General features: G+C 40.8%; 1 protein-coding gene across 2 annotated transcripts in view; it reads left to right on the forward strand.

The window, feature by feature from the left end:
* LOC146712159 (protein NLRC3-like) overlaps positions 1-13,920 on the forward strand; it is a 31,975-nt gene that overhangs the window by 10,589 nt on the left and 7,466 nt on the right. For both annotated transcript variants that reach the window (XM_085451931.1, XM_085451932.1), the window contains exons 2-7: positions 2,672-2,787; positions 4,574-4,675; positions 6,621-6,699; positions 7,511-7,739; positions 7,878-9,675; positions 12,950-13,123. In XM_085451931.1, coding sequence (XP_085308057.1) covers positions 2,699-2,787; positions 4,574-4,675; positions 6,621-6,699; positions 7,511-7,739; positions 7,878-9,675; positions 12,950-13,123 — 2,471 coding nt within the window. In that variant the 5' untranslated portion in view covers positions 2,672-2,698. The remainder of the gene's footprint in view (positions 1-2,671; positions 2,788-4,573; positions 4,676-6,620; positions 6,700-7,510; positions 7,740-7,877; positions 9,676-12,949; positions 13,124-13,920) is intronic.

The raw sequence follows: 13,920 nt of genomic DNA on the forward strand, positions 1-13,920 counted from the left end.
ATTAACAGACTCAAGAGGCAATATAGCTGAGGTAAGTACATCACTCTGTTCCGGGTGCTTAAGTGTTGTGAGAGTAACAACATTTTCCTCTGAGACTACAGGGTGAGATACTTCAGCGGCATGACTATCAATGAGATGAATAATAGCATCTTTCAACAGCAGTAGGTGTGAAAACCCCTGATCCTCTAAGTCAAGCAATGTCTTACAGCGTAGATAAGCACAAACATAATCAAAACAACTTTCCTCATCACCACGTCTTACACTTGCGGGGTCCACATCAGGTACTGGTGTGATGTTTGTAGCAATCTGGAAGAGTTCCTCTGCTGTCAGTGCATAAAGACTCTTTCTGATCTGCCAAGCCAGTTCTTTTCTTTCACTGTCCTCCATTCTGTGTCTTTTGGCTAGCACTCCTCACAGTGCAGTCAGCTCAAACACGCAGCCCGTCACCTCTCCAGCAGGGGTTCCCCTCCTCGACACAGGTCCCGCTGCTGCCTCAGTTGCACGTCTGCTGTTCCAACACGCCTGCCCTGTGATGGCTGTCTCTGGTTCGTTGATTAAAGGATCAGCAGTCACCCACGTAGCATGCTGATCCCCGTACGGGCCACCAAAATTATGTTACAGGCCTTCGATGGGGTCTGTTTTTAAACTGTTTTTTTAACAGAAAAGCAGAGACAGGAGACATCAGTTGCGTTCGGTCTGCAGGCTCTTCCTCGTCTGATTTATTAACAGAGTTTAACAACGTCCTTTTCTTTTCATTTAGACACACACATTTCGCTTTTAACAACACAAACATTCAATTAGGTCCATTGCTCAAACCCTTTTGGTTACCTTGCACTCTCACAAGAATAAACTTACAAAATAATCATTGTATATGAACATCCTTATTTACAATAAATCTGTAACCAATTTTACTGCATTTCAGCATCAAAACATTTCTGTGCAGCACCACTAACACTGCAATTAACCCGCTTATGTCACCTTTATACTTTTCTTATACTTTAACAGATTCAAACAATATATTACATTTGTAACCAATAAACAAAAATATTCTTCCATTGCTCACAAACAGTTCACAATCATCCACAAACAGTATACATCAGACTATTTACATTTGACACATAAGAACTGGGTAGGTCCTAATCAACTGTAACTTCCAATAATGTCAGGATAAAAGAAGTGTCTAAGAGCTCCATTTGTCACAAAATAAAACAGGTAATAAGACCAGCTGCCTATTTAGACTACGAGTGAAATGGCGGCTTCCATTACAAATGGCGGTATAGTTAGCTTTCTCTCAGTCAGTGAAAACACACTCTCTCACAACATTCGTGGTCTTTAAACAAAGACAGAAAAAGGTTTCTTGCCTTTATATGTACATTGCAGTGAGCAAACTTGAACCACTAACCTGTTTTTTTAACAGAAAAGCAGAGACAGGAGACATCAGTTGCGTTCGGTCTGCAGGCTCTTCCTCGTCTGAGGCAGAGACGCGTTGCAACGGCCTATCGCACTCACCACTATCTCCCCCTTGTGGCAATGCCACGCAATTACATTGTCCATAACGCTAAATGAAAAGTGCAATACCACCATAAAATCAGGTCTTTTACATCAAAAACAATTCACAACAAAATTACAATTGTGACCATACACTTGTGGGCGTCACACTGAGTTGTGCAGAAATAATATTAAACCATAATAGTACTGTTTTACTGCCAGAAATAAAAATACAAAGATGCGTTTTGTTCAGACAATCCGGGTCCAAAGGATTCAGCACAACTTGTTCCCATATATGGAAACCCATCATGTATCAGGCGAGCAGCCATAAAACAGAGCCTGCAACAGTAGTTTTAAGATTCATAGTGAAAATTAGACACAGTGACTGTGTCCATAAACAACAAGGAAATGTATAATAACAGATGAAACATTTAAATCCCCAAATGGCTTCTGTGTTTTTATATACTATAAAACTAGTTATTTTAATTTAATTTCCTGAAACTCAAATTTACAACACATATTCAGTACAGTTAGACAATATTTTAAATACATTAACATTTGTTTGTACAGAAACAAAGTTGATTTTCAAGTTGTTTTTATTTGGTGAGCCCAAGAAACACCATGTACCTGCAAATATTTCAAACATAATCAGACGACATTTGTTTTAGTTTAGAAATGTTGGAAGTGATGGCGGCTGCTTCCAGGTTCAGAAAGTGCTAGGGGGTAAGGGCAAGAAGGAAGGACAAACACACGTTGTGGAAGAAAGCCTGAGATTAATAATTACTAATCTTAAAAGTAGAGATAGAACATCTGATTCTGCCTGTCCTGTTCAGACTCAGCAGGAATAATCAGTGTGAAGCTTTTACTCAGCTGATCCTCTTTGAATCATGGATCAGCTGAAATGTTTAAAATGTTGTTCACACGTGTTGAACTGACTGAAGCTTCCAGTCACGGTGAATCAGTGTGTGTCAGTGAATGCATCGTGTGTGCTTCATGGCTCCATCTAGTGGCCTGATAGCAGAGCAGCTGATGGCAGCTTCCTCTGCCTCACACTGCTGCCTGACTGCATTCAGCTGACACTGAGATGAAGCAGGAAAGAAGCAGCTGATGTTTGGACAGCACACATGATGGAAAGCAGGGTTTCAGTTGATGTGCACATGAATGATTTGTGTTTCCTCTGCAGGTAGAAAGTGTGTGTGAGCTGAGCAGCATGGATCAGTGTGAGGACAGAGAGGAGGGAGCCCCTCCCTCTAAAAGCACTCTGTGTGGGGAACATGAGAGCCAGACCAAAGCTCAGAGGTGAGATGACCATCTCTAAGGCTACGTTCACACTGCAGGCGAAAGCGCATCAAATCCGATTTTTTTTTTACCCTATGCGACCCATCTATCCGATCATGGTGTGACAGTGTGAACGGCACAAATCCGATATTTTCAAATCCGATCTGGGTCACTTTCGTATGTGGTGCTGAATCCGATACATATCCGATGTTTTAGAAAGCGACTGCTGTTTGATGGTCATGTCGCATTAAATCCGTCTTTTACGTCACTGACACAAGACAGACGCTAATTATCAGCGCCCAAGAAGACATCACGAACGCTTCCTGACCATCCCGTGAAACTGTTGGGAAGACAACGTTGGAGAAACGTGAACATTTTATTTGTACTGTATAATCTGCAGATTCTGACAGAAATCTGCAGCTATCCTTTGAAGCACCGCTCCTCTAAAACGGCAACAAGGACAGTGTTGGGGAGTAACGGAATACATGTACCGCCGTTACGTATTTAAAATACAAAATATGAGTAACTGTATTCCGTTACAGTTACCGTTTAAAAAGGTGGTATTCAGAATACAGTTACTTTGTTGAAATAAATGGATTACACTGCGGTACTTTCCTGTTTCATTTTGTCGCGGGTCAGGACTGTTTGGGTTTTGTTTGACAGCTACGTTCTTTCGTTCCAGGCGGCAGCGTTACGGTTGCCATGGTTACAGGGCGACGCTCTCTCTCTCTCTCTGCGACTGTGTGTTTCCTGGGTGAGAGAGCGCATTTTCGTTGTTGTTGTTGTTGTGCTAAGCTAACAGGCAGAATGCTACAAGCATAGCTCTAAAGAATGTAGCATCATGGGCAGTGTAGTCCGTGCTGCAGGGAGAATGGACTGCCATACACGTTATGGGTCTGTGAGCGCGAGGAGGGAGAAAAAGGGGAGTGGAAAGGTACGAGTTGTCATCGAGGAAAAACGGGAGCTGGAAGCATGTAAATATAATAATAACCACTTCAGCCAAGAAGAGAGCCTGACGAGCCCAGTTGTAAGTAAGCTATTAAGACTCGACTGTACACAGTGTTCGTGTTTTCCTCCGAAAACAATAAGTTCCATTGGAGCAGCCTTTCAACGCCTCTATCTGTCTCTCGCAAGAAAAGTTGACCCACACAACAAAGTAAAGCTATTTTTCGGCTACGAGCCGACAGGGACCCCGCCGTATTAGTCAGAGGTCCCTTTACTACAGTTTGGAGTCGCGGACCTTCAGTAATAGTAATAAATCACACAGCAATAGTACATTCACGTTGTTGTAAAAAGCATGATAATATATTAAGTAATCCAAAGTATTCAGAATACGTTACTGTCATTGAGTAACGTAACGGAATACGTTACAGAATACATTTTGGGGCATGTATTCTGTATTCTGTAATGGAATACATTTTAAAAGTAACCTTCCCAACACTGAATAAGGATCATTATTTTGTTATTTACATTATTATGTAAATAACAAAATAACTTAAAGCAAAAATTGGGAAACGTAAAGTCCGAAGTCTTTATATTAACGGCCATCAGTCAAACAACACTGTTTGCTCTGGGTCTAAACAGAGCACGCTGTGTGTGACGTCTTCTTTTGTGCATGCTTTGAGCGTTCACACTAGAGCGCGTTTGCTGTCGCATTTTATTTGTAGTGTGAACGAGCAGAAAAATAAATCGGATTTGATCAAAAAATCAGAATTGAGCATTAAAACCTGCAGAGTGAACGTAGCCTAACTGTCCATGACTCTTCTCCGTGTCACAGCTCACATCACTGCTCCATCATTATTCACAGGAACCAGCCTGGACCTCCACCCAGCTCTGTGTCCTTACAGAGTGGCCAGTCTAAAGATGGTATCATTTTCTTTAAATCAGGCGTGTGTCGTCCTGCAGAGAGGTAATGTGTGTCTAAATGTTGTTATGACTCAGTGTTTGTGAATAAATCCTCCATCATGTTTAGCTCTGTTTCACGGACATTTCTATGTTTATATGTGAAGTGGTGTGTTGGAGTTGTTGTGCCTCTACTCAGGACCAGTACAATTTCAGTTCGAATAGAGACCCTAGACATCTAACTAGGTTCAGAAGGAGGTTTTGTTTTGGAGACTCACAAAAGGAGTTGGCTTGGAAGTGAACAACTGGGACCTTTATTGCCTCAGCCCTAGGGCTGGGCGATATATCGAGTTTTTTAAAAATATCGATATATTTTTATACGAGATATAAGATGTGGCAATATCCTTTATATCGATATAGTCTATGTTACGTTATAATTATAGTTGTGGAGCCACAAGTTTGCCTCTTTCGTCCACTTTTGTCTTTAAGTAAAAGTAAGTAAAGTAAAACAACACACCAAATTCTCATAGCTCCCAATTGGTTAGTGTTACAAGGTCTCCAGTATGAATGTGGAGCAAGTGTGTTCAATTTGGCGTTACTGCGCTCACACTCTCTCATACTGGTCACTGGAAGTTCAACATCGAACCTCACTGCAAGGAACTCTCTGTAGATCTGAAAAAAAGAATTTGCTTTTTTTTAAACGGACGACATGGAGCTCTCAGTTCTCACTCCTGCTTTATTTCTCTTCTCACATCAACTGAACACATCACGCCACAAAACACAGCAACACACTTCCTCAACACTGGGTGTGAGTGGAGCCCTCGAGTGGTCCGCCACACGCTCAACATAAAAATGGAGTATGTTATAAGAACATTGCCAACACCTTAAAACTGAGGACATGAATTAATGGAACTTTAATTGAACATAACAGAAATGATGCTCCCTGACTTTTCCCAACATTGGAACTGAATCATGCTTAGACTAAGATTAAACATACTTAGACAGCTGCTACTCTCCGTCATCTGGGCCAGTCTCACTATTTCTGCTCCTTTTCTCTGCATTTACCCCATTCCAAACGTCTACTTGGTTAAGTACTACTGTCATCAAAACTTGATCCAAGACTGCTCTTACACAGCTTCAAAATGGTGTGAGTTTATTTTAATGCTGCAGCAGAGAGATTACTAGGGGAACACAACCAAATGGTCTCTAAAAAACGTCTTTTATATATGTTTTGACCAAAGTCAAATAAAATTTCTCAATACAATTTTACTCTATACCTTCAGTTCATCTCATCCTTGATCCCCTTCCCCCTTCAGGAGAATTACAACCACCCATCACCTCTCTTTGATTCAGCGCCTAGATGTCTCTACCTCATACAATAATCCCACTGTGAAAGTGTGTTAAACATGAGGCCCACTTTTGATAACATTGCATACAACTACATGCATATAACTAAGTAAGAAAGTGATTTTACTATTACTAGAGTGATATTGTTAAAATATTGATCAATAAATAGAATGTAGAAGTTCCACCACAACTCCCTGAATTTTATTTGATTAAGGGGACGTTGGGGACTGCACACAGTACAGTATTGTTTTATAAGTGCTGTGCAGATTTTTCTTGTTATCTTCGACTGCTGAGGGTCTATATACTGTCTCCAAAAGATGTAATAGTTTTATTGCAAATTCTGTGAGAGTACTGAATCTCTAGCTGTTCATATTTTTTAATTGCCTTTTTTTGTTTACAGTATTTTTACAAAAACAAAAATCACTGTTCAGCTTTTGCTATCAGGATTCGGATTTATACAGTGAATGGAGCTACATGCTGTCAACATTCAGATAGCAAGAGAATATTAAGATTAAAAAAACTAACATGATGTCTTTTTTTCAGGCATCGTACCATCAGAACTCCATGCATTATCAAGTGTTTTGTTTTTTTAAATGAAGAGCAGGTTTTATTTTAAGTTGTGATGTTTTGTTGTGTTATTCTGACTCTTCATGGTTCCTCCACAGAGTGGACCAGCAGAGCTCAGAAGTTCCCAGTGGTCAGTCTGCCCAGAAGCGTCAAAAACAACTGGACTCCCTATTTAGGGTCTGTACATGTACAACTACTTTTACATCTATTCTGTTCACAGTTATCTCTGTGCTGGGTTCTGATTCAGACAGTAGAGCGATATATGATATGATAATCCAAATAGAAGATAATCAGAGGATGCAGAAGAATAGCAGTAGTGTTAGCTGTGGGGAATGATAACTAACATTATGTAGCTGGAAATATGATGACCAAGTAATACTTTGCATTTTTCAAAACTTATGGCGATATAAAGAGAAACACCTAAGCTCTTCAGCTAAAAAAATGTATGGTCATACAATGTACTGTATGGATCTAGAGCCAGCTGCTGAGGAATATTTAAAATTATAGTACTTAAAGGGGAATAAAGGTATTACACTGCACAGTGCAGTAAAACTGAGCTCAGTGAGAATCTGTCTGCAGAGAAAAGCATCAATATGTTCCACTGTCTGAATGAACTGAATGATCGTTCACTAATGGAGGAGATCCAACAGTCCCTGAGATCAGGAAGTCTCTCCACAGATAAACTGTCTCGTGCTCAGTGGTCAGCTCTGGTCTTCATCTTACTGTCATCAGAAGAAGTGTTAATTTTCAGGTGGCTAAAGGATGCTGTTTACAGTAGCAAAATGGGCTCTTGTATTCACTTCACCAGACCTGGTTAGTGTTCCAAAAAATTTAAGAACAATAGATAGGGATAGATAAGTGGAAAATATTTTAGAAAAATGGGGATTTTACCTTTTCCCACATTGGACATTGTTGTTCTAATTCCTGTTCTTCTTTTCTCTCTTGTGAGAGAAACGTTTTTGGGGCATTCATAAGTATTCTATTCTAGATACTGGAGGCCAAAATCATCACTTTCGTGAAAAACGGGCTAAAGAAGATCCAGACAGATCTGAGTCCAGATGACCTACAATGCTTAAAGAGTCGATGTGAGGATGAGGATGTATTACAAGGTAAGGATGAAGAGGAGAGTATAAATAGCAGAGACGCATTTCTGACGATTACAGCGGAATTACTGAGGAGAATGAAGCAGGAGGAGTTGGCGGACCGTCTTCAGACAAGTAAGAATATTTCTCTAAATATTTAACCTGCTCGATCAATGAAACATTTACTAACGTCTAAAAAATGACAAGAAAATCATTCAAAATGTGCACTTGATTAATGTATGATTAATTTGTTTTTTCTATTCGTTCTTTGAGGAACCTCCACTGGGAACTGGTGTCAGAATGAATTTAAATCCACCCTGAAGAAGAAGTTCCAGTGTGTGTTTGAGGGGATCGCTAAAGCAGGAAACCCAACCCTTCTGAATCAGATCTACACAGAGCTCTACATCACAGAGGGAGGGACTGCAGAGGTCAATGATGAACATGAGGTCAGACAGATTGAAACAGCATCCAGGAAACCAGACAGACTAGAAACAACAATCAGACAAGAGGACATCTTTAAAGCCTCACCTGGAAGAGACGAACCAATCAGAACAGTGCTGACAAAGGGAGTGGCTGGCATTGGGAAAACAGTCTTAACACAGAAATACACCCTGGACTGGGCTGAAGACAAAGCCAACCAGGACATCCAGTTCATATTTCCATTCACTTTCAGAGAGCTGAATGTGCTGAAAGAGGAAAAGTTCAGCTTGGTGGAACTTGTTCATTACTTCTTTACTGAAACCAAAGAAGCAGGAATCTGCAGCTTTGAAGACTTCCAGGTTGTGTTCATCTTTGATGGTCTGGATGAGTGTCGACTTCCTCTGGACTTCCACAAAACTACAATCATAACTGACCCTAGAAAGTCCACCTCAGTGGATGTGCTGCTGATAAACATCATCAGGGGGAAACTGCTTCCCTCTGCTCGCCTCTGGATAACCACACGACCTGCAGCAGCCAATCAGATCCCTCCTGACTGTGTTGGCATGGTGACAGAGGTCAGAGGGTTCACTGACCCACAGAAGGAGGAGTACTTCAGGAAGAGATTCAGAGAAAAGAAGCAGGCCAGCAGGATCATCTCCCACATCAAGACATCACGAAGCCTCCACATCATGTGCCACATCCCAGTCTTCTGCTGGATCACTGCTACAGTTCTGGAGGATGTGCTGGAAACCAGAGAGGGAGGACAGCTGCCCAAGACCCTGACTGAGATGTACATCCACTTCCTGGTGGTTCAGGCCAAGGTGAAGAAGGTCAAGTATGATGGAGGAGCTGAGACAGATCCACACTGGAGTCCAGAGAGCAAGAAGATGATTGAGTCTCTGGGAAAACTGGCTTTTGATCAGCTGCAGAAAGGAAACCTGATCTTCTATGAATCAGACCTGACAGAGTGTGGCATCGATATCAGAGCAGCCTCAGTGTACTCAGGAGTGTTCACACAGATCTTTAAAGAGGAGAGAGGACTGTACCAGGACAAGGTGTTCTGCTTCATCCATCTGAGTGTTCAGGAGTTTCTGGCTGCTCTTCATGTGCATCTGACCTTCATCAACTCTGGAATTAATCTGCTGGAAGAACAACAAACCTCCCAGAAGTCTGAAACAAGAGAATCTGCAGAGAAACACTTCTATCAGAGTGCTGTGAACAAGGCCTTACAGAGTCCAAGTGGACACCTGGACTTGTTCCTCCGCTTCCTCCTGGGTCTTTCACTGCAGACCAATCAGACTCTCTTACGAGGTCTGCTGACACAGACAGGAAGTAGTTCACAGACCAATCAGGAAACAGTCGAGTACATCAAGGAGAAGCTCAGTGAGAATCTGTCTGCAGAGAAAAGCATCAATCTGTTCCACTGTCTGAATGAACTGAATGATCGTTCTCTAGTGGAGGAGATCCAACAGTCCCTGAGATCAGGAAGTCTCTCCACAGATAAACTGTCTCCTGCTCAGTGGTCAGCTCTGGTCTTCATCTTACTGTCATCAGAAGAAGATCTGGATGTGTTTGACCTGAAGAAATACTCTGCTTCAGAGGAGGCTCTTCTGAGGCTGCTGCCAGTGGTCAAAGCCTCCAACAAAGCTCTGTATGTAAACATCTACTCTTTATTTTATTTTAAAATATTGATTCAATGTATAGTTTGCAGAAGCAAGAAGTGTTAGCATTTCTGAAACATTTGTGCATGTCACCCTCAAAATGATACTCATTGACCCATCTGTAGTGCACCCACCGCTTTTCTTTAACTCCTCCAAACTGAATACACATAAAAAGAAAATAATAAATATTCATGAATAAATTCTCTCCATCAGTTCACATTTAGTTGATAACACTTATAATTAACATTTTTTGTTTTTGTTATAATCAACCTTACTCAGTATGTATCATATAGCCAAGCTGATTCTGAAAAAATTAAATTCTTCACTTAATATATATCGCATTATCCCCATTGTTTAATCCTCTAAAGCAGGGGTCTCAAACTTGCGGCCCATGCGCCACTTGCAGCCCCTGTCCCCTCTACTTGTGGCCCGCGTATTGACGTGAAAAAATATATTTTTCAAAAAAGACGAGTCGAAAAGTACCTGTTGCTACCGACCAGAAATGGGAGATGGAAGCACATACAGTGGCTTGCAAAAGTATTCAGCCCCTTGAACTTTCCCACATTTTGTCACATTACCACCACAAACATGAATCAGTTTTATTGGAATTCCAGGTGAAAGACCAACACAAAGTGGTGCACATGTGAGAAGTGGAACGAAAATCATACATGATTCCAAACATTTGTTACAAATAAATAACTGCAAAGTGGGGTGTGTGTAATTATTCAGCCCCCTTTGGTCTGAGTGCAGTCAGTTGCACATAGACTGATGAGTGCTAATGACTAAATAGAGTGCACCTGTGTGTAATCTAATGTCAGTACAAATACAGCTGCTCTGTGACGGCCTCAGAGGTTGTCTAAGAGAATATTGGGAGCAACAACACCATGAAGTCCAAAGAACACACCAGACAGGTCAGGGATAAAGTTATTGAGAAATTTAAGGCAGGCTTAGGCTACAAAAAGATTTACCAAGCTTTGAACATCCCACGGAGCACTGTTCAAGCCATCATTCAGAAATGGAAGGAGTGTGGCACAACTGTAAACCTACCAAGACAAGGCCGTCCACCTAAACTCACAGGCCGAACAAGGAGAGCGCTGATCAGAAATGCAGCCAAGAGGCCCATGGTGACTCTGGACGAGCTGCAGAGATCTACAGCTCAGGTGGGGGAATCTGTCCATGGGACAACTATTAGTCGTGCACTGCACAAAGTTGGCCTTTATGGAAGAGTGGCAAGAAGAAAGCCATTGTTAACAGAAAACCATAAGAAGTCCCGTTTGCAGTTTGCCACAAGCCATGCGGGGGACACAGCAAACATGTGGAAGAAGCTGCTCTGGTCAGATGAGACCAAAATGGAACCCTTTGGCCAAAATGCAAAACGCTATGTGTGGTGGAAAACTAACACTGCACATCACTCTGAACACACCATCCCCACTGTCAAATATGGTGGTGGCAGCATCATGCTCTGGGGGTGCTTCTCTTCAGCAGGGACAGGGAAGCTGGTCAGAGTTGATGGGAAGATGGATGGAGCCAAATACAGGGAAGTCTTGGAAGAAAACCTCTTGGAGTCTGCAAAAGACTTGAGACTGGGGCTGAGGTTCACCTTCCAGCAGGACAACGACCCTAAACATAAAGCCAGGGCAACAATGGGATGGTTTAAAACAAAACACATCCATGTGTTAGAGCGGCCCAGTCAAAGTCCAGATCTAAATCCAATCCAGAATCTGTGGCAAGATCTGAAAACTGCTGTTCACTAACACTGTCCATCTAATCTGACTGAGCTGGAGCTGTTTCAAAGAAGAATGGGCAAAGATTTCAGTCTGTAGACGTGCAAAGCTGGTAGAGACAGACCCTAAAAGACTGGCAGCTGGAACTGCAGCAAAAGCTGGTTCTACAAAGTATTGACTCAGGGGGCTGAATAATTACGCACACCCCACTTTGCAGTTATTTATTTGTAAAAAATGTTTGGATTCATGTATGATTTTCGTTCCACTTCTCACGTGTGCACCACTTTGTGTTGGTCTTTCACGTGAAATTCCAATAAAATCGATTCATGTTTGTGGCTGTAATGTGACAAAATGTGGGAAAGTTCACGGGGGGCCAAATACTTTTGCAAGCCACTGTAAGTATAATTATGACCACTGCTGCCAAAAAGAGTGCCTGATGAGCCCAGTTGTAAGTAAGTTGTTAAGACTTGACTGTACACTGTGTTTGCCGCCTCTGAAACAAAGTTCCATTGGAGCAGCCTTTCAACGCCTCTCTGTGTTTCTCACTAGCAAAGGTGACCCAGACAGTAAAGCTAGTTACCGGCTACGAGCTCAACACGGAGCCAGATGTATTAGCCAGAGGGTCCATTTACCACAGATTGGAGATATAAAATGTGTTACATTTGCAGTTTTGTCTTGCTAAACAATATTTGAGTTTTAAACAATCAAACAAAATAAAAAAAAAACTAGAAAACACGAGATTTTAGGAAATATTAGTGGGTGTTTCTTGTTTGTTTAGTACTACTTAAACACTGAAGTGGCCCTCCAATGAAATGACTGTGCCAGCAGTGGACAGTGGCTCAATTGAGTTTGAGAACCCTCCTCTAAAGCATGACCTCTTGCTGGCTTCCAACAGTTGTTATGCAGCTTTGTTTTGAACGTCAATAACTCCCGTAACTTGTGAACCATTTGGTCAATTGAAAGATTTCCTTTGTGTCCTGGCCAAGTTTTTTGGTGCAACATTATCAGCCAAGGCACTGTTTCCAGCATAATTCTGTCGTTAACAACAAGCACCTCTACCATCAATTTTACCACTATAGTAACAGGGGTCTGATCTTTCCGCTGTCTCATCCAGGTGTACATGAATCAGGAAGTTTATCATGATCTTGTCTCCATGTTCGTTAGTTATGTACTTGCTTTCTAATGCGTATAGTTTATACAGCAAACTGTAACTTCTGGAAGAAGCAAAAGGGACGTGTTTTATACAGACGATGAATGCGGGGCTGTGTAAGGGTTGAATGATAAATAAGGATTATTTTAATCTGTACATAGCATCAAAAATAAAAGGTGTTCTTTTTTTTCAGTCATCACTGATATAGAGATGTAAATGTGTTTTTACAACAGAAATTCAAAAGGTTTTTTTTTCCCCTCAGACTTAAATTTCAAGTTTTATAGTAGTAGTATTGCAATTTATAAAGTGTACATGGAAATATTTGTTTTTATTGTAGTTGGTTGAAAATAAGAGTAATGTCACTTGAGCTCAAATATAATTGATTTTCAGGCTAAATGGCTGCAAACTTTCAGAGAGAAGCTGCGACACGCTGTCCAAAGTTCTTAGCTCCTCATCTTCCAGTCTGGGTGAATTGGACCTGAGTAACAATGACCTGCAAGACTCCGGAGTAAAGTTTCTGTCTTATGGATTGAAGAGTCCAAACTGTACACTGAAGACTCTCAGGTCAGGTTTTACATTTTATCATTCAAGCAAAGGTTTTTCTCATTTAGTGCTATATAAATAAAATGAATTAATGTGTATTTTAAAATCTGGATTACATTACTTTACTAATAAAAATATATGGAATTTTAAATTGACCTTGTATTTACATTTAGGTGTATCCTTAGTCTTTAATTTAGTGTTTTATTCATTTAATATTTTTTCCATATGCTTTCTGGGTTTGTTTGTTTGTTTGTTTTTGTTTTGTTTTTTTGTTTTTTTATCTCTGATGAGCAAGAATCTGTTTATATAACATGTTATCTCATCCACATGTCAAGTGAGAGATTTAGGATATTATTTTTTTTTTTTATCACATATCAATTTCCTTTCATTGTTACTGTTTGACAAATATGAAAACTATGCTGTAGTTAAGGGGTTTCACAAATTATTATCTAAATGGTTAAAATTTCAAATTAGTTTTGCAACTCGCCATCGACAGTGGAGGAAAGCCACAGTTCTCAGTCAGGCTCATGTTTCTTCTTCTACAGCTTTCTGATCTTCTTCGTATTTGGAAATGACCAGCCAATGCTCCTGTTACCATGGCAGCCAACTCTTGCACCCCAGTTAGACCTGTAGAGTTAAATAAGAGGTGTAGAGTGCATACCATCTTCTAACACCTGATTTATGGCCTTGACTACATTCCCCAGAGATGCTTCACTGCTCATGCCAAACACCAATATGTGATGCTAATAATATCATTAGCCTTAAAGATTAAAATAAATCCCAACACTAATCAAGGATAGAAGTCAAAATCTTGATGA

This window comes from Copadichromis virginalis, linkage group LG3 (genome assembly GCF_057382275.1).
Source record: "Copadichromis virginalis isolate Kocher_CV1m ecotype Utaka linkage group LG3, C_Virginalis_male_GT1.1, whole genome shotgun sequence".
NCBI classification, from domain to species: domain Eukaryota; kingdom Metazoa; phylum Chordata; class Actinopteri; order Cichliformes; family Cichlidae; genus Copadichromis; species Copadichromis virginalis.